Raw genomic sequence first — 19,176 nt, 5'->3', positions numbered from 1 at the left:
AGGAGGCTATACTACATCTGAATATTTTGTACAATTTTCAAAAACCATGTCAAAATGGATGATAATGGGGTTACAAGGTATGCCAAACTCTGTCCACCAGGAGGAGACGCCGTCACTGCATGAACGAATGGGATCTCGTAACAAATGATTGGCATACAGAGACGCCAGTAGACTTTTAGACAGTCGCTATTGTAACCAATCCCAAATGCAGCTGTAGGTGGGCAGGCACGGAACAGGAAATTGTCTCAATCAAATGATGCAGCTTCTGCTTCACAGTGCAAATGTTTGTAAAGTATCCATATATTCAATATTTGTTATCTTTATTAATATGCAGTATTAGATAGTTGAGTTTGAATCCGGACGTTTGCTTTACTGGACTTCTGAAATCTCATCCCAGGAAATAATATCCTTTGACGGTAAGTTGCTAGCTAGCTAGGATAGCCAACTGTTAGCTATACTAGCTAGCTCGTGATGAACACCTAGCTAGCTATCATATTTTTATTTTATTTTATTTTAAAATCTAGATAGCTAGACTTTCCCATATCTATTTTTAATAAAATGAACTACTATTGGCCATAACTGGCTACGTAGGCAGGCCTTTTGACCATCGATGTTGACAAGCTAGCTTGCTGAGTACTAACTAAGACAGGCTAAAACTGCTTCTCCAATAGAAATCCTCGATCACACTTGTAGGCGATGTCATGGCAACGTTGGCTAGCTAAGCGCATGTGCAGGCCGTCGAATCAAAGCCACTACTTCGATATTTAGTAGTTTTTTACTGAAATTAAAACGGGTCAGTTTGTCACTTTCACGAGGTAGGAGTGATAACATGTTCAACTATTTTAAGACATTGGCAAGAATCTGGACTGTGCGTTCAGATTTCGAGAAAATACCTCTCTGCAGCTGCCACCAGAACCTCAATTTTCTACGACTTATGTTCCATCCCTGCAATACAGTTGATAACCATAGCTAAAAATCCAATCTTACTTAAGCATAAATCACTTGTTGGCCTATACCTCTGTACTGGTACAGATCTACTACTCACACCACTCCTCTTAGGATCCCTCCCTCTTTGACCCATCTTCCTCTACTTTCTTCACTGCCTCAGCATATGACAACTTCTGCGCTACTCTAACTCTGGAAACATCAACCTGCCTCTATAGCACCGGACACTTCTGATCCCCCAGCCCCATGGGCACCCCTACAATTAACACATACCACTACTTTCCCCAATGCTACACATTCCTTTGTCTTATGCCCTTCTGTACACTTCTCACTTCCTAGGAACCTCCCTCCTACACACTGCTGCCACATGCCCATAAGCTTGACACCTTGTAACAACGTAATGTATTCGGCACAAAAGCTCGTACAGGATAACTTACATATCCTAACATTACTTTGTCGGGCAAAGACTCAACATCAAAACTCTAAAGAACAGGCGGCTCTTCTGTTTCACCACTCACGCCCCAGTAATCACTCCTTTCAATGGCGCCCTTTTCTTGAGAGCAAAACAATTCACATCCCTTGACCCCATTCGTTTAACGCAGAGCGCCTGCTCCCTCTGACCAGCAGAAATAAACAATTATCACCAGACCTCTGGTTACCTTCACTGACTATGGAAGCCTCGGCCTCCGATAACTTCACCACACCTACCCCCTCTGATACTCTGCCCTCACTCACTTCCATTTCTCCTGTCTTTGATCCGGTGTACAGCTCACTCTGCTTTCACTTTCTACCATTCTTCTTTAACAAAGGGGGGGGGACAAGCTGGCTACCTTTTCAGCTAGCTAGCTAGCTAGCTAGCTAGAGCAGTCAATCAATGTCCAAAACAATGGCTTGTTGTGTGGCTTTTGATCTAACTGCTTGATAAGTCCCTCCCTGGCACTAACAATATTAGTTGGATTTATTAGTGCAATAAAAAGGGTCCTTTTGTGTCATCCACCGAGTTTGCAATGCAAGGATTTATTAGCTAGCTAGTTAACTAAACCTGATTATTTATTCCAATCTGTTAAGTTGCGTCAATTCAAATCTGGTATTGGAACAAAAAGAGGTCAATACACGTCTTCTAAAATAGACTAGTATTTTAATTAATGCAAAACACTTCAATGGTAAATGTGATGTTCGTATATACGGGTCCACTGAAAAACCACGCAGGGCAGTCAGAGAACTGGTCCATTGTTATAAGTTCTTCTTTAAATACTCTGACAGAGATAGTTCCCGCTCCCTGCTGGCCTATCAGAGTAGAGACTGAGCGTGGTTTAGACTTACTCAGCCTATCGTTGGCGCACAGGCTGGTCCCAGACCCTTGGCGCTCCACTGTTGTCAGGCGTTAGTTGCTTTCTGCAGCTTGTCACAATAGTCAGCACCCATAGACACAGTTTCCTGTTCCTGAGATTTCAGTACTTTCCCACTCTAACTGTACTCTTTGTACATATGTCCTTGGACAGTTCAACAAAGAGGCAGTGTTCGTGTAAGTGAGTCACAAGCCTTATCTCACCCTACTCCCTAACAGTTCCTCACATTAATCACAGCTTGTTAAGTTGACCAATTTATATCAGTACAGTACAAACCTATTATGTTTAATCATTAATGCTTTCTTATTAAGCTAACAGCACATCTAAAATATAAGAGAATAATTTCCCACAAATCTGTCAGCATTCATGTCATTTGCTTAAATCAAGCCCTCACTTGTGTTTTTGGCTAGCTGTTTTGCTGCATGTTCTCAGATCTGTGCACCCTTTTCTGTCAACAGCCATGGGGGAGGTTGAGTTGTCCTGTCTCGCCTATGTGAAGATGTACCTGCACGCTTGTCTGTTTCCACGGTGCAGTGTCAATGGGCTGCTGTTGTCGTCCAGCCCAGCAGGTGGCGCTGTGTGTGTGACAGACTGCGTTCCCTTGCTTCACTCTCACCTACCTTTGGCTCCCATCACCCAGCTGGCTCTCACACAGGTAACCATCTAATAATCTGTGGTCTTTGCTGTCCAACATACAGTATGTCAAAAATTATCAAACACAATCATCCTTACCTGGCAGTGGTGCATGTAGATTGTGGTTCAGTCTTTTGGCTTGTCATGTATTTATGTGCTATAATGTATCATACCTTCTTTGCTTCAGGTGGATGTATGGTGTGCACAGACACAGCAGAGGATTGTAGGATACTACCAAGCCAACGCCTGTGTGTCAGACAGCAGGTGTGTCCCATAGTGGTCCAGCATCACCATTGACTCTAGATGTTAATTTCTCTATCACATGGTTTCAGTGGCCCGTTAGCCTACTTATCACGTGCATATCACCTGTGTTAAACTAACCACTATCACCTGTGTTAAACTAACCACTATCACCTGTGTTAAACTAACCACTATCACCTGTGTTAAACTAACCACTATCACCTGTGTTAAACTAACCACATCACCTGTGTTCATCTAACCACCATCACCTGTGTTCATCTAACCACCATCACCTGTGTTCATCTAACCACTATCACCTGTGTTCATCTAACCACTATCACCTGTGTTAATTTAACCACTAACCATTATCACCTGTGTTAAACTAACCACTAACCATTATCACCTGTGTTAAACTAACCACTAACCATTATCACCTGTGTTAAACTAACCATTATCACCTGTGTTAAAAACTAACCATTCCTTCTCTCTCTCTCCCCTTCGCTGGGTAGCCCTACGCCATGTGCATTGAAGATTGCAGACAAGATAGCCGAGCAGTGTAACAATGCAGTTTTGTTAATGGTAAGCATCCACTGTGGTCTATTTTTTTTTATTTTTTAGTCATTTAGCAGATGCTCTTATCCAGAGCGACTTACAGTTAGTGAGTGCATACATGTTTTTTTTTTTTTCATACTGGTCCCTCGCTGGAAACGAACCCACAACCCTGGCGTTGTAAACGCCATGTTCTACCAACTGAGCTACACGGGACTATTTTATTGTCTGTAACTTCCTTTTGTGTGTGTGTGTGTGTACAAGCTCACAATGCAGCAGCTTTTTGGTAAATCTTTCAGATGTGTGTGTCTGCATCCCCTTCTCTCTAACTGTGACCTATGTGTCTTGTCAGATTGATAGTGGAAAGATGTCTCCTGACTACAGGGTGCCTCCCATCGTGATGTACGAGCGAAAAGACACGCGCTGGACCCTCAAAGACAAACACATGTAAGATCTGAACATCTCTGCTATCCTTCTTTCAAGATAGTTAACTACCGTTTGCTTTTCTGTTGATAGCACACCTCTATCAAGTACATTCACACAGTATCTGTGGCTGTAGCAGCTGTATAGGACTACATACATTGTATTGAAGAGGAAGCTCAGGGAAGAGGGGGTGTGTCTCTCTTTGTTAACAACAGTTGGTGTGCAATCTCTAATATTAAGGAAGTCTCGAGGTTCTGCTCGCCTGAGTTAGAATACCTCGTGATAAGCTGTAGAACATACTATTTACCAAGAGTTTTCATTTATATTTTTCATCGCTGTCTATTTACCACCCCAAACCAATGCTGGCACTAAGACCGCACTCAATGATCTGTATTGGGCCATAAATAAGAACATGCTCCAAGTGGCCGGTGACTTTAATGCAGGAAAACGTACATCCGTTTGACCTCATTTCTACTAGCATGTCACCTGTGCAACTAGAGGCGAGAACTCTAGATCACCTTTACTCCACACACACAGAGCCCATCAAACAGGCAAAGCGTCAATACGGGACCAAGATAAAATCCTACTACACCGGCTCTGATGCTCGTCGGATGTGGCAGGGCTTGCAAACTATCATGGATTACAAAGAGAAACCCAGCCGCGAGCTGTCCAGTGTTGCGAGCCTACCATACGAGCTAAATACCTTCTATTTTATTGTATTATTTTATTTCACCTTTAATTAACCAGTTAAGCCAGTTGAGAACAAGTTCTCATTTACAACTGCGACCTGGCCAAGATAAAGCAAAGCAGTGTGATAAAAACAACACAGAGTTACATATGGAATAAACAAAACGTACAGTCAATAACATAGAAAATCTATATACAGTGTGTGCAAATGTAGTAAGTTATGGAGGTAAGGCAATAAATAGGCCATAGTGCAAAATAATTACAATTTAGTATTAACACTGGAGTGATAGATGTGCAAATAGAGATACTGGGGTGCAAATGAGCAAAATAAATAACAATGTAAATAACTATGGGGATGAGGTAGTTGGTTGGGCTAATTACAGATGGGCTGTGTACAGGTACAGTGATCGGTAAGCTGCTCTGACAACTGATGCTTAAAATTAATGAGGGAGATAAGTATCTCCAGCTTCAGAGATTTTTGTAGTTCGTTCCAGTCATTTGCAGCAGAGAACTGGAAGGAATGGCGGCCAAAGGAGGTGTTGGCTTTGGGGATGACCAGTGAGAGATACCTGCTGGAGCGCATACTACGGGTGGGTGTTGCTATGGTGACCAATGAGCTAAGATAAGGCGGGAATTTGCCTAGAAGTGATTTATAGATGACCTGGAGCCAGTGGGTTTGGCGACGAATATGTAGTGAGGGCCAGCCAACGAGAGCGTACAGGTCACAATGGTGGGTAGTATACAGTGAGGGGAAAAAGTATTTGATCCCCTGCTGATTTTGTACGTTTGCCCACTGACAAAGACATGATCAGTCTATAATTTTAATGGTAGGTTTATTTGAACAGTGAGAGACAGAATAACAACAAAAAAATCCAGAAAAACGCATGTCAAAAATGTTATAAATTGATTAGTATTTTAATGAGGGAAATAAGTATTTGACCCCTCTGCAAAACATGACTTAGTACTTGGTGGCAAAACCCTTGTTGGCAATCACAAGTCAGACATTTCTTGTAGTTGGCTACCAGGTTTGCACACATCTCAGGAGGGATTTTGTCCCACTCCTCTTTGCAGATCTTCTCCAAGTCATTAAGGTTTCGAGGCTGACGTTTGGCAACTCGAACCTTCAGCTCCTGTCGTAGAAATATTTGACAAAAAAATAGTCAACTCAAAAATATCTCTCAAGAGACTGGAGCTTGTGAATCCAGAAATTAGACTTTATTATTGTGTAACAAAGCCGAGCCACTCCATGGAACGGCTGTCTCTCTTTGGCTTAGAGATCTCTTAGAGGTCCTCTGTAGCTCAGCTGGTAGAGCACGGCGCTTGTAACGCCAAGGTAGTGGGTTCGATCCCCGGGACCACCCATACACAAAAATTTATGCACGCATGACTGTAAGTCGCTTTGGATAAAAGCGTCTGCTAAATGGCATATTATTATTATTATTATATACACACACAAATGCACAGTCATGTATACATAGCTTACAAAGCTACTCCCCTTAAGATCACTGATTAACATCTTTAACTGCCACGCCACTATTATCTTTGAAAGTCCAATAACACATGTTGTTTACTCCAAAAGGCCTTGGGCGCTTTTCCATATGTCCTCTTCCTCTTATCCATTAAAGCATGTTTACACATTGTATTGAATATATTCCTTATTTAGACATGCATCTGGACTTATAAAATGTAAGTCATGTTTACTATATTTTATCTTTGACATTTCCCAACATTTTCCTTAATGATACATAAAATATTACCATACTCCCTCCACAGATTTTCTATGGGATTAAGGTCTGGAGACTGGCTAGGCCACTCCAGGACCTTAATGTGCTTCTTCTTGAGCCACTCCTTTGTTGCCTTGGCCGTGTGTTTTGGGTCATTGTCATGCTGGAATACCCATCCACGACCCATTTTCAATGCCCTGGCTGAGGGAAGGAGGTTCTCACCCAAGATTTGACGGTACATGGCCCCGTCCATCGTCCCTTTGATGCGGTGAAGTTGTCCTGTCCCCTTAGCAGAAAAACACCCCCAAAGCATAATGTTTCCACCTCCATGTTTGACGGTGGGGATGGTGTTCTTGGGGTCATAGGCAGCATTCTTCCTCCTCCAAAAACGGCGAGTTGAGTTGATGCCAAAGAGCTCGATTTTGGTCTCATCTGACCACAACACTTTCACCCAGTTCTCCTCTGAATCATTCAGATGTTCATTGGCACACTTCAGACGGGCATGCATATGTGCTTTCTTGAGCAGGGGGACCTTGCGGGCGCTGCAGGATTTCAGTCCTTCACGGCATAGTGTGTTACTAATTGTTTTCTTGGTGACTATGGTCCCAGCTGCCTTGAGATCATTGACAAGATCCTCCCGTGTAGTTCTGGGCTGATTCCTCACCGTTCTCATGATCATTGCAACTCCACGAGGTGAGATCTTGCATGGAGCCCCAGGCCGAGGGAGATTGATAGTTCTTTTGTGTTTCTTCCATTTGCGAATAATCGCACCAACTGTTGTCACCTTCTCACCAAGCTGCTTGGCGATGGTCTTGTAGCCCATTCCAGCCTTGTGTAGGTCTACAATCTTGTCCCTGACATCCTTGGAGTGCTCTTTGGTCTTGGCCATGGTGGAGAGTTTGGAATCTGATTGATTGATTGCTTCTGTGGACAGGTGTCTTTTATACAGGTAACAATCTGAGATTAGGAGCACTCCCTTTAAGAGTGTGCTCCTAATCTCAGCTCGTTACCTGTATAAAAGACACCTGGGAGCCAGAAATCTTTCTGATTGAGAGGGGGTCAAATACTTATTTCCCTCATTAAAATGCAAATCAATTTATAACATTTTTGACATGTGTTTGTCTGGATTTTTTTGTTATTCTGTCTCTCACTGTTCAAATAAACCTACCATTAAAATTATAGACTGATCATTTCTTTGTCAGTGGGCAAACTTACAAATTCAGCAGGGGATCAAATACTTTTTTCCCTCACTGTATGGGGCTTTGGTGACAAAATGGATGGCACTGTAATAGACTACATCCAATTTGCTGAGTTGAGGCTTCGAGGTTAGCAACACTGGACCATGCATGAGAGCACCAGCTGTTCCGGATGACTGTGTGATCACGCTCTCCATAGCCGATGTGAGAAAGACCTTTAAACAGGTTAACATTCACAAGGCCGCAGGGCCAGATGGATTACCAGGACGCGTACTCAGAGCACGCGCTGACCAACTGGAAAGTGTCTTCACTGACATTTACACACTCTCCCTGGCCCAGTCTGTAATACATGTTTTATGGGATATTTTTCAGTAACTATATATTAAACATGGTAAATCTTTTCAATTTTTCAAGCAGACTATAAATTAAGCACATTTTTCAGTTAAACATAGATACATCTATAAAGATTAAAACATAGTTAATCACAAAGACAAACAGTACGACTAAGTGAATACAGAGTGATACGGAGTGTGGTACAGAGTGGTAGACAGGGAGGGAGCCTGAGCCAGAGTCAGGATATGGCTTTTGGGAATGGGCCTGCTTATTCTTACTACAGTGGGGAGAACAAGTATTTGATACACTGCCGATTTTGCAGGTTTTCCTACATACAAAGCATGTAGAGGTCTGTAATTTTTATCATAGGTACACTTCAAATGTGAGAGACGGAATCTAAAACAAAAATCCAGAAAATCACATTTGTATGATTTTTAAGTAATTAATTTGCATTCTATTGCATGACATAAGTATTTGATCACCTACCAACCAGTAAGAATCTCACAGACCTGTTAGTTTTTTTAAGAAGCCCTCCTGTTCTCCACTCATTACCTGTATTAACTGCACCTGTTTGAACTTGTTACCTGTATAAAAGACACCTGTCCACACACTCAATCAAACAGACTCCAACCTCTCCACAATGGCCAAGACCAGAGAGCTGTGTAAGGACTTCAGGGATAAAATTGTAGACCTGCACAAGGCTGGGATGGGCTACAGGACAATAGGCAAGCAGCTTGGTGAGAAGGCAACAACTGTTGGCGCAATTATTAGAAAATGGAAGAAGTTCAAGATGACGGGCAATCACCCTCGGTCTGGGTCATGCAAGATCTCACCTCGTGGGGCATCAATGATCATGAGGAAGGTGAGGGATCAGCCCAGAACTACACGGCAGGACCTGGTCAATGACCTGAAGAGAGCTGGGACCACAGTCTCAAAGAAAACCATTAGTAACACACTACGCCGTCATGGATTAAAATCCTGCAGCGCATGCAAGGTCCCCCTGCTCAAGCCAGCGCATGTCCAGGCCCGTCTGAAGTTTGCCAATGACCATCTGGATGATCCAGAGGAGGAATGGGAGAAAGTCATGTGGTCTGATGAGACAAAAATAGAGCTTGGAGGAAGAAGAAGGATGAGTACAACCCCAAGAACACCATCCCAACCGTGAAGCATGGAGGTGGAAACATCATTCTTTGGGGATGCTTTTCTGCAAAGGGGACAGGACGACTGCACCGTATTGAGGGGAGGATGGATGGGGCCATGTATCGCGAGATCTTGGCCAACAACCTCCTTCCCTCAGTAAGAGCATTGAAGATGGGTTGTGGCTGGGTCTTCCAGCATGACAACGACCCGAAACACACAGCCAGGGCAACTAAGGAGTGGCTCCGTAAGAAGCATCTCAAGGTCCTGGAGTGGCCTAGCCAGTCTCCAGACCTGAACCCAATAGAAAATCTTTGGAGGGAGCTGAAAGTCCGTATTGCCCAGCGACAGCCCCGAAACCTGAAGGATATGGAGAAGGTCTGTATGGAGGAGTGGGCCAAAATCCCTGCTGCAGTGTGTGCAAACCTGGTCAAGAACTACAGGAAACGTATGATCTCTGTAATTGCAATCAAAGGTTTCTGTACCAAATATTAAGTTCTGCTTTTCTGATGTATCAAATACTTATGTCATGCAATAAAATGCAAATTAATTATTTAAAAATTATACAATGTGATTTTCTGGATTTTTGTTTTAGATTCCATTCCGTCTCTCACAGTTGAAGTGTACCTATGATAAAAATTACAGACCTCTACATGCTTTGTAAGTAGGAAAACCTGAAAAATCGGCAGTGTATCAAATAATTGTTCTCCCCACTGTATGTGTGGGAAATATACATTGTGCATGAGAACGGTACATGTCTGAGAATTGATTATACTGTTATGCATGAGGACTGTCTTAAATGTATATGGTTGAGAATGGGTTATGGACCTGCCATGTTTAAACCATGTTTAAGTATCAATTGATATGTTTTAGAATAAACAGAGCAGAGCCAGGAGATGGCTGTTATTTTTTACATGAGAAAGCTTGGTTTGTCCACTATTGTTTTCAAACTGAATATATAGGAGGAGGAGAAGTCAGATTTCGCCACTATCATAAATAAAGAGAGTGGGCAGAGCGGTCAAAAGATGGAAGCTTGGAGACAATGGTGGAGGAACTAAGCTGGGAGGGTTTAAGCTAAAAAGTATGTAAAATGAGCAGGAATAGAATTGTATATAAACTGAGGGCAGAGTGTTGGGAGTTAGTTGCTCTGCAGACCAGCTCGGCTCTGTTGCTTTGTGTAATAAAGTCTATCTTGATTCTACAAAAACTCTGGAAGAACTTTGATTTTTAATAAGTATAGTGATAATTTTCTACGACAGTTTCAAGCAGACCACCATAGTCCCTGTGCCCAAGAATGCAAAAGTAACCTGTCTAAATGACTAATCGCCCCGTTGCACTCCCATCTGTAGCAATGAAATGCTTTGAAAGGCTGGTCATGGCTCACATCAACGCCATCATCCCAGACACCCTGGACCCACTCCAATTCGCATACCGCCCCAACAAATCCACAAATGCCGCAATCTCTATTGCGCTCCACACTGCCCTTTCCCACCTGGACAAAAGGAACACCTACGTGAGAATGCTGTTCATTGACTACAGCTCAGCGTTCAACACCATAGTGCCCTCAAAGCTCATCACTAAGCTAAGGACCCTGGGATTAAACACCTCCCTTTGCAACTGGATCCTGGACTTCCTAACGGGACGTCCCCAGGTGGTGAGGGTAGGCAACAACACATCCGCCACACTGACCTTCAACACAGGGGCCCCTCAGGGGTGCATGCTCAGTCCCCTCCTGTACTCCCTGTTCACCCATGACTGCATGGCCAGGCTCGACTCCAACACCATCATTACGTTTGCTGACGACACAACAGTGGTAGGCCTGATCACCGTCAACGATGAGACAGCCTATAGGGAGGAGGTCCGAGACCTGGCTGTGTGGTGCCAGGATAACAACCTCTCCCTCAACGTGATCAAGACAAAGGAGATGATTGTGGACTACAGGGGAAAAAAAGAGGACTGAGCACACCCCCATTCTCATCGACGGGGCTGTAGTGGAACAGGTTGAGAGCTTCAAGTTCCTTGGTGTCCACATCACCAACGAACTATCATGGTCCAAACACACCAAGACAGTCGTGAAGAGGGCACGACAAAGCCTATTCCCCCTCAGGAGACTGAAAAGATTTGGCATGGGTCCTCAGATCCTCAAAGTTCTACAGCTGCACCATCGAGAGCATCCTGACTGGTTGCATCACCGCCTGGTATGGCAACTGCTCGGCCTCCGACCGCAAGGCACTACAGAGGGTAGTGCGTACAGCCCAGTACATCACGGGGGCTAAGCTTCCTGCCATCCAGGACCTCCATACCAGGCGGTGTCAGAGGATGGCCCTAAAAATTGTCAAAGACTCCAGCCATCCAAGTCATAGACTGTTCTCTCTGTTACCACACAGCAAGCGGTACTGATGCACCAAGTCTGGAACCAACAGGACCCTGAACAGCTTCTACCCCTAAGCCAAAAGACTGCTAAATAGTTAATCCGGGTAGCTATTGGTTAACTATTTAACTATCTGCATTGACCCTTTTTTGTCTCTTTTGACTAATCACAAACGCTGCTTTTACTGTTTATTATCTATCCTGTACATATCTACCTCAATTACCTCATACCCCTGCACATCAACACTGTACTGGTACCCCGTGTATATAACCAAGTTATCGTTACTCATTGTGTATTTATTCCTTGTAATTATTTTTCTATTAATTCTCTTTTTTCTCTCTGCATTGTTGGGAAGGGCCTGTAAGCAATTCACTGTTAGTCTACACCTGTTGTTTACGAAGCATGTGACCAATACAATTTCATTTGATTGGAAAAATATAAATGTATTTTAAGTATACATTAAAGATACCTTTGTTTTTCTTCCAGGATAATGCTGCGGCAGTGGGAGGAGACTCGGGAAATAGCCAGCCAGCTGCTGGTCTCTGGAGATCACTCCTTATTAGTGGATTTTGACAGCCATTTGGATGACATCACTAGGGACTGGACAAATCAGAAACTGAATGCCAAAATAGCAGAGCTTGCCTCACCAGCCAATAGTAATGTCTGAAATAAGCTTGTAGATTATTAACTTTTGTGTTACTTCTTTACATTTTAAATAAAGTTTGAATTATATACTGTATATCTTAAACCTACTGAAACTACAAATATTTAGGTAAGAATCTTATTTTTATTATTACCATCTAACAGCCAAATAAGCACATCATGCATGATCATTTCAAAATATGAAATAGATTTTTAATACGCTCAGGCAGAACACTGACAACACAAAACATGCATAAATAACATAAATATTTACAGATATGTGCAGTCTTCCACCTAACGGTCTCAGTCCAGAGTGTGCCTTGTGTCAAACCCAGCAGCCATGTTGTTAACCCACTTACAACCACTAACAGAGCCGTGCTCATAGTTCACTGGCTGCCAATGGCATCACAACATTATGCATCCTGACCAACTGCTTTGAGTGTGTAAGCTTTTATCAACTCATTAAACTACATCTACAAACTATTTAAAGTATTAATGCGCTATTGTGTTCATATAAAACATCAGTTCACAAGAGAAAGGAGAACCCCCTGGTTCATTTCTATAATACTAAGAGATAATGTATATTAATATTGTTTTTTTCTCAATAAAAATTTGCTTAAAAAGCATTACCACTTTCAGAAGCCAAAACCACAGACAGACACGTTGGTTTCCTGCCTCTAACAGTTGGCATGGTGATGATATATATATATTTTAAAAAATGAAATTTCAAAACATACTGAAAAAAAAAAATAACATTCTAAGAAAATGTAAAAAAAAAAAAAAAAACTATTTGTAAAGTGGTTGTCCCACTGGCTATCATAAGGTGAATGCACCAATTTGTAAGTCGCTCTGGATAAGAGTGTCTGCTAAATGATGTAAATGTAAAATGTAAAATATATATTGTTTTTGACCAATCACATCATATCTTTTCACATCAGATCTTTTTCAAAACTGCAGCCAAAGTGAGTTTGAACTCATTTGGACCAGTTGTATAACATCAGGTGTTGGGGTTGGTAAAGGGCAATCCTGAAGGCTAAACCAAAGTGATGTCTTCCATTCCATGTAGTGCTATTCAGTCTAGTGGTTCATGTCTGAGAAGGCTTGGGGCTCGATTCAATCCGTATTACGGAAGTTCAGCGCGGTTTAAATTTAAAACTAATTTCCGATTGAGCAGACATATGCAGCGTTTACTGTGAATGCAGTCTCCGCGAATGCGGGAACATTGCCTTTAAATTGCTCTATAGCACTGAATTTCCGCGATACGGATTGAATCAAGCCCTTGGTATCAGATCAGATAGTGCTTCCATTTTTTTCCCTTCCGTAACTATACAATATATCCTGTGATTGGATGCTCAGGGGTAAGGCACTGGTACCAGGTTGATGGTGACATCTCCTGATTGGCTGGCTATGTCGCGTAGGTAGGTCATTGACTCCCGGAAGTCTTCAGCTTCCTTGACCTGCTGCTGAGCCCAGGGTAGGGTTATCTGGAGAAGAGGGGGTGGGTGGTTCAGTCCCTCTCTATTTCACAGTGAAAAATGTGTAGTTATCCTGTACTTACATAAACCTTAGTATTTACATTCTAAGGCAGGGATCATCAACTAGATCCAGCCACGGACTGATTTTTGTATTGAGCGGATGGTCAGGGGGCCGGAACATAATTATAATAATAATTTGTAGACTGCAAATTGACCGCAAAAAGCCTAAACAGATATATCTGGCTAAAACATAATAATTTCAAACCTTGCTTACATTTGTATCAAAAACGCATATCTCTTTATTATGTATGGGAATACTTTGGGAACAGATTTCCAAAATTAAAATCACTTGGTGCTGATTTGCTGGTGTTTTTACAGTCTTATGTCCAACAGAGAATTTGGGGCGCTGCCAGTTGGGGAACCCCGTTTTAAGGTATGCAATTGTTGCACCTTTTTACATTTGAACAGGCGTTACAGTTCTTTATGAGTAGGTGGGGAAAAGCTTGCTCAACTGTACCTGTGTGATGATGAGTTTGCTGGACGGGTCCTCTGTGGCACTGAACTCCTCTCCGAAACACAAGGTGATGCCACACTGAGGAGGGTCTCCCCCGTAACTGCGGAAGTGGTCCAGCTCTAAGGAAACACGCAGTCAGCAAATACACACTGACTGCTGAAATATCCAATAAGGGGACAAGAAAGAAGTGGGTGATCCTCACCAACAAACCAAGAGAGAGTGAACAGCCCCATGTCACTCACCCGTTCTGAAAGCCTCTCTGTCAAAGAGCAGCACGGGCTCCACAGCACGGTTCATCTTGTGGGGTCCCGTCGTGGTTGAATGTGGCCCTGTCCAGAACACCCGGCCCTGGCAGTAGCGCTTAGCATAGACCCCTGCCCCCGTTGAAGTCAGGATCACCCCTTTCTCCATGAAGGGCAGCAGGGTGGAGAGGGCCTGGAGCCGGGGCCCGATGCCAGGGCTGGAGGTCAGGGTGGAGGGGGAGTCTGGGAGGGGGATGCGGGGGAAGCCACCCATCATCAGGGTGGGGGGGATGGGCGATGAGGGCAGGTAGGCGATTCGGACATCGCTGCCTATGACCTCACGTTTAAGCACCTCCTGTCCTATGTATTTCACTAAGACATGGAACGAGTCCCGTGCTGGAGTTGGAGGAACAGAGAGAGAATGAGAGTGAATGAGAGACAGAGAGAGAATGAGAGTGAATGAGAGACAGAGCAGGAATAGTTCATGTAGTATGGGCCTGATTCCAATTTAGGAAATTACGCCTTTCCTATGCACTTCTCAGTAGTTGGTGTAAAGGACATTTTTACTTTGTACATCTTATCTTTGGTGTCATAAACAATCCTTGGTTCCTGCCTGTGTCTGGTCAAGATATGAGGGGGGGCTGTCATGACCCCTCCGAAGGAACATCTGCCAGAACGCCCAGAATATGTTCTTTAAGTTAAGATAGGAGATGGTGCCAGACACATGCCGGAACCAACCCTATGAACCATGCCTATGTAACGTGTCTGTAACCAGTATATAAGGGAACTAAACGGGACTTCCCCATTAGAGCTCCTGACAGACTATGGTGCATCAAGTTTGTTGGAACGTCTCCAGTGCGCTGACAGTAAACAATGATTCATTTAAGATTGACTTTGAGTGTCCCTGTGTAAGAATTTCCACAACATTGGTATTCAGACTTACCTTACAAAGGTGCATAACAGGCTTTGCAGGCATTGTTCCCTTGTACGCGCTTAATAAATGTAATTCAACTGCTGAAAACCCTCCCACTTGCTGGCCAACAGATTTTCTTGTGGAGTTTTCATTCAATAGGGTTTACAGTACATTTACCTTCAGCCATCCCTTTAAATACGGTGTACCTTTTAGTTAGAATTTAGTCGACAGACTCACCAGAATATATGGAGAGAACGGGTTCATAATATTAGGGATGAATGAATGAAAGCCATCTAAATATATGCTAATTCATCTCTGTTTCAGCACCAATTGGTAGATTTAAAAAATACTCTGATCTTTTAGATTATTTAGGGTTAGGAAAGTACAGTATATCTAACAGAAGTGTAATTTATATTTACAATTCTCTTGTCCAAACGGATTACTAATTTTCCTAGCTCTTATCAATAGCTCTTATCAAGTTGTAAGAAGAATGGTGTTATCTGAAAAAATAAATGCTTTTTCCACTTGAAACCAGTAGGTTTGTTAGACGTTATTCATGGTTTCCTCGCGCGTAAATGTGGTGGAATTATTAGGGAATAAGGCAAGGTCAGAAGTCAAGGTCAGAATAAGGTGTATATGTAGACATACCTCCGCCACACCTACATTTATTCCATCTCCACCCCAAACAAATAGCAGGTGAATAGCATGCTATTCTCATGCTTAAGTTCAAGGTCAGAATACGAGTAGAGAGAAAAGTGCATAAAAATTGAATTGCGTTCCATTTACACGCGCTTAACTCAGGTCAGAATCGGCCCCCATGTGATTGAGAAGCTGACTTGACTTCCTCTCTACACAGCATCATGCATCATCAATAGCATTACCTCCAGGGGGAGGAACGGTCTCAATCGTGACGTTCACCTGGATCTCATCGACCGCTAGAGGAAGACAACAGAATATCAACAGCATGTCAATCAACCACATGCTATTGGAGAACTCCCCAGAGTGGAGAGACAGTGGCTGAGAGTTCCAACATCAATTAACTCAGAGATTCAGTGTTTGACAGACATTTGGAGGACAGACATGACATTGAGTTAGTAAGACATAAGACTTACTCCCATCACTCTTCAGGATGACCAAGGGCTGATCGAACTGGTCTTGCTGGAGGGTAAGAACACTTTCCTCAATCTCCTGAACAGACTGATAAAAACACACACAAATTGACATAAATAAACAATTAAGAGAGATACATCCAAATGTTTCTAGAACTTGTTTTGTCCTTAAAATGCCAAACCTACCATGGTGATCGGGGGGGTGATGACCTCCTTTTTCGTCTGTTTGACCATAACCTCCTCCTCCTCCTCCTTCACCTCCTCCTCGCTGTCTGAATCGCTACTCCTCCTCTTCCTCCCTCTTGCTCTGGCTCTGCCCTTTATTTGAACACTCCCCAACGCTGTGAAGAGAAAAGGGATCATATGTCAGGAATTTGTTTACTGCAGTTTAGCCTGCTTTGAAGTTGTCTCCATAGCTACAAACTATATGGAGTTATTGCTGCTCTGATAACATTTGCACCGCTGACTCTGGTATGACTGTATGTCCCTTTGGACAGACTGACAGGGAACTAGAGTAGAGTGCCGCATGCATGTGGTAATGGAGTTGGCCAATATTAAAAATCTAAATCTTCTCAACCTCGAGTGTAACTTCCTCAAACCTAAAGAATGCACACTGCTACACCCGGTCTGTTCCCAGATAGTAGGTATGATGATGTGGTTATACTGTAGATTTCTACACAAGGCCAAAGGATCAAAAGATAATGGCTGGAACATCGTAGAAGAGGGGTAGAAATAAACATTGCATAACTAACTAACTTACAGTGTGTGTGTCTCACCTTGTTCATTGATGGGTACAAGGCAGTAAACCTTGTATGGTTCGGAGATGTCTAGCTGTGACCTCTCGGGGACCTCTCTGAACTCTGGGCTCTTATTGAGAGCACAGCGCAGCCGGGTCTTCCAGGAGGCAGGGTCCACACGACCCCCTTCGGATAACTTCCCCTTAAACACTGCCCATGCCTGTGGAGGAGGCATTTAATCTCACAGCTCAGGAAATAATGTCTACTGTATGTGTTTAATAGATTATAAATGACGAGGGGCTATTGTAAAATTAAGACTTAACGAACTAGGGATAGTACTGATAAAGTTCATAGTGTCAGGACCTTGAAGATGGCACCATCCTCTTCACTGCGGAAGTCCTGTTTCCCAGCGTGTTTCCAGGGGATACGGAACATGGTCCTGGCGTCATCGTCCCATATCAGGCCAGGGTACTTCCCACTGCTGACCTAGCGGTTAAGAGTGTTGGGCCTATAACTGAAAGGTCACTGGTTCGAATCCCTGAGCCGACTAGGTAAAAAATCAGTCGATGTGCCTTTGAGCAAGGCACTTAACCATAATTGCTCTGGATAAGAGCATCTGTTAAATGACTCAAATGTACTGGTAACTATGGCATACCAGCTCAGACACACCCACTGTAAACAGCTGTTCCAGTGCACACACATTCATTTGCTCAAAAGGAACTATTGAACCCATCCTCCACAAACACTCACCTGGTCTACCATCCAAGAGCGTAGTCTGCGGGTGGAGCGAATTCTCCCAGATGCCATAGCTGTGAAAACAGTATAACTTTCTTATTTCCATCTAGTCTGGCCTCAAAAAATTATTGTGTTTAAAAACTATACAGACAGTATTAGGCCTACATCAGTGGAGGCTGCTGAGGGGAGGACGGCTCATAATAATGGCTGGATCGGAGCAAATGGAATGGTATCAACCACATGTTTGATGTATTTGATACCATTCCACCTATTCCACTCCAGCCATTACCATGAGCCCGCCCTCCCCAATTAAGGTGCCACCAACCTCCTGAGACCTATATATAGGCTGATAGAAACAAACACAACATAATACAGTAAGAGCAGTGCTAGCTGTGATAACGAGTATTGTGAGTATGTACGCGTGACATGTGTGTGTTTGTAGTTCAGCTGAGGACATTCACACTGGCAGACTGCCATGGCAGACTGCACAGATAACAACACTTAAAGGCGCAGTAGAAATTTGAGAGTTATAGATCTGTAATTCTCATCAATGCAAATCTGAGAAGCGGTAGATCCGTTCCCAGTTTCGTTTTTGCTCTTTTTACTTTCGGCTTTGTACACCAGCTTCAGTTGAAATTACAATATTAAAAAAGTTAATTTATGAATGTGAGCAACTATTATGCTTAGAGACGATCCTATAATCAAATCAGATATTGATGTCCCCATCTAAAAATAACAAACTAATAAATAAACAAATTGCTCATGAAGGGTAAATAATAATAATAATAATAATATGCCATTTAGCAGACGCTTTTATCCAAAGCGACTTACAGTCATGCGTGCATACATTTTTGTGTATGGGTGGTCCCGGGGATCGAACCCACTACCTTGCTCTACCAGCTGATCTACAGAAATCCTACTTTTCCATAGATTTAGAATCAGTGTGATGAATGTGAATAGTTTCGTTTACCTTGTGTTGGTTTTCCTCGGATTCTTCACGAGAGCGGATCTAGCAGCGCATAGCACTTCGACTGGAAAATCCAGAGGCTATTCGCTTTCCTCGCGCAGAACAGAGGCAGACGCTCCTTTTCTCCGAAATCACGTGACTTTGTAGAAATAATTCAGTTTACTGCTATGACACCAGGGGGCGACATTTGGCTCAAATATAGGATATTTTCTCAGAGAACAGCCTGCAACTGATGAGACAAAATTGAGACCAGTC

General features: G+C 43.0%; 2 protein-coding genes across 3 annotated transcripts; one reads left to right on the top strand and one right to left on the bottom strand.

Moving 5' to 3' along the window:
- Positions 1 to 208: 208 nt before the first annotated feature.
- LOC121549865 (ER membrane protein complex subunit 9-like) lies at positions 209 to 12,712 on the top strand. The gene is made up of 6 exons (XM_041861815.1): positions 209 to 416; positions 2,753 to 2,949; positions 3,115 to 3,191; positions 3,677 to 3,746; positions 4,069 to 4,163; positions 12,074 to 12,712. Exons 2-6 carry the CDS (start codon positions 2,755 to 2,757, stop codon positions 12,252 to 12,254), a joined length of 618 nt encoding a protein of 205 aa, XP_041717749.1. The 5' UTR covers positions 209 to 416; positions 2,753 to 2,754; the 3' UTR covers positions 12,255 to 12,712.
- A 390-nt stretch (positions 12,713 to 13,102) lies between these two features.
- LOC121549864 (interferon regulatory factor 8-like) lies at positions 13,103 to 19,096 on the bottom strand. 2 transcript variants are annotated; one of them, XM_045210457.1, is made up of 10 exons: positions 18,925 to 19,096; positions 17,970 to 18,028; positions 17,583 to 17,705; positions 17,259 to 17,439; positions 16,669 to 16,823; positions 16,486 to 16,570; positions 16,255 to 16,308; positions 14,461 to 14,856; positions 14,222 to 14,337; positions 13,103 to 13,713 (listed from the first exon to the last, which is right to left on the bottom strand). In XM_045210457.1, the coding sequence occupies exons 2-10, from the start codon at positions 18,024 to 18,026 to the stop codon at positions 13,582 to 13,584; spliced, it is 1,299 nt and encodes a 432-aa protein (XP_045066392.1). In that variant the 5' UTR covers positions 18,027 to 18,028; positions 18,925 to 19,096; the 3' UTR covers positions 13,103 to 13,581. The 2 variants fall into 2 exon arrangements, with proteins under 2 accessions (XP_045066392.1, XP_045066393.1); XM_045210458.1 differs by lacking the exon at positions 18,925 to 19,096 and having other exon boundaries at positions 17,583 to 17,733.
- Positions 19,097 to 19,176: the final 80 nt, after the last annotated feature.

Source organism: Coregonus clupeaformis, chromosome 34, assembly GCF_020615455.1.
Source record: "Coregonus clupeaformis isolate EN_2021a chromosome 34, ASM2061545v1, whole genome shotgun sequence".
Classification (NCBI taxonomy): Eukaryota; Metazoa; Chordata; class Actinopteri; order Salmoniformes; family Salmonidae; genus Coregonus; species Coregonus clupeaformis.
The sequence above is the reverse complement of the archived record's forward strand: the minus strand, read 5'-3'. Positions and strand labels throughout refer to the sequence as shown.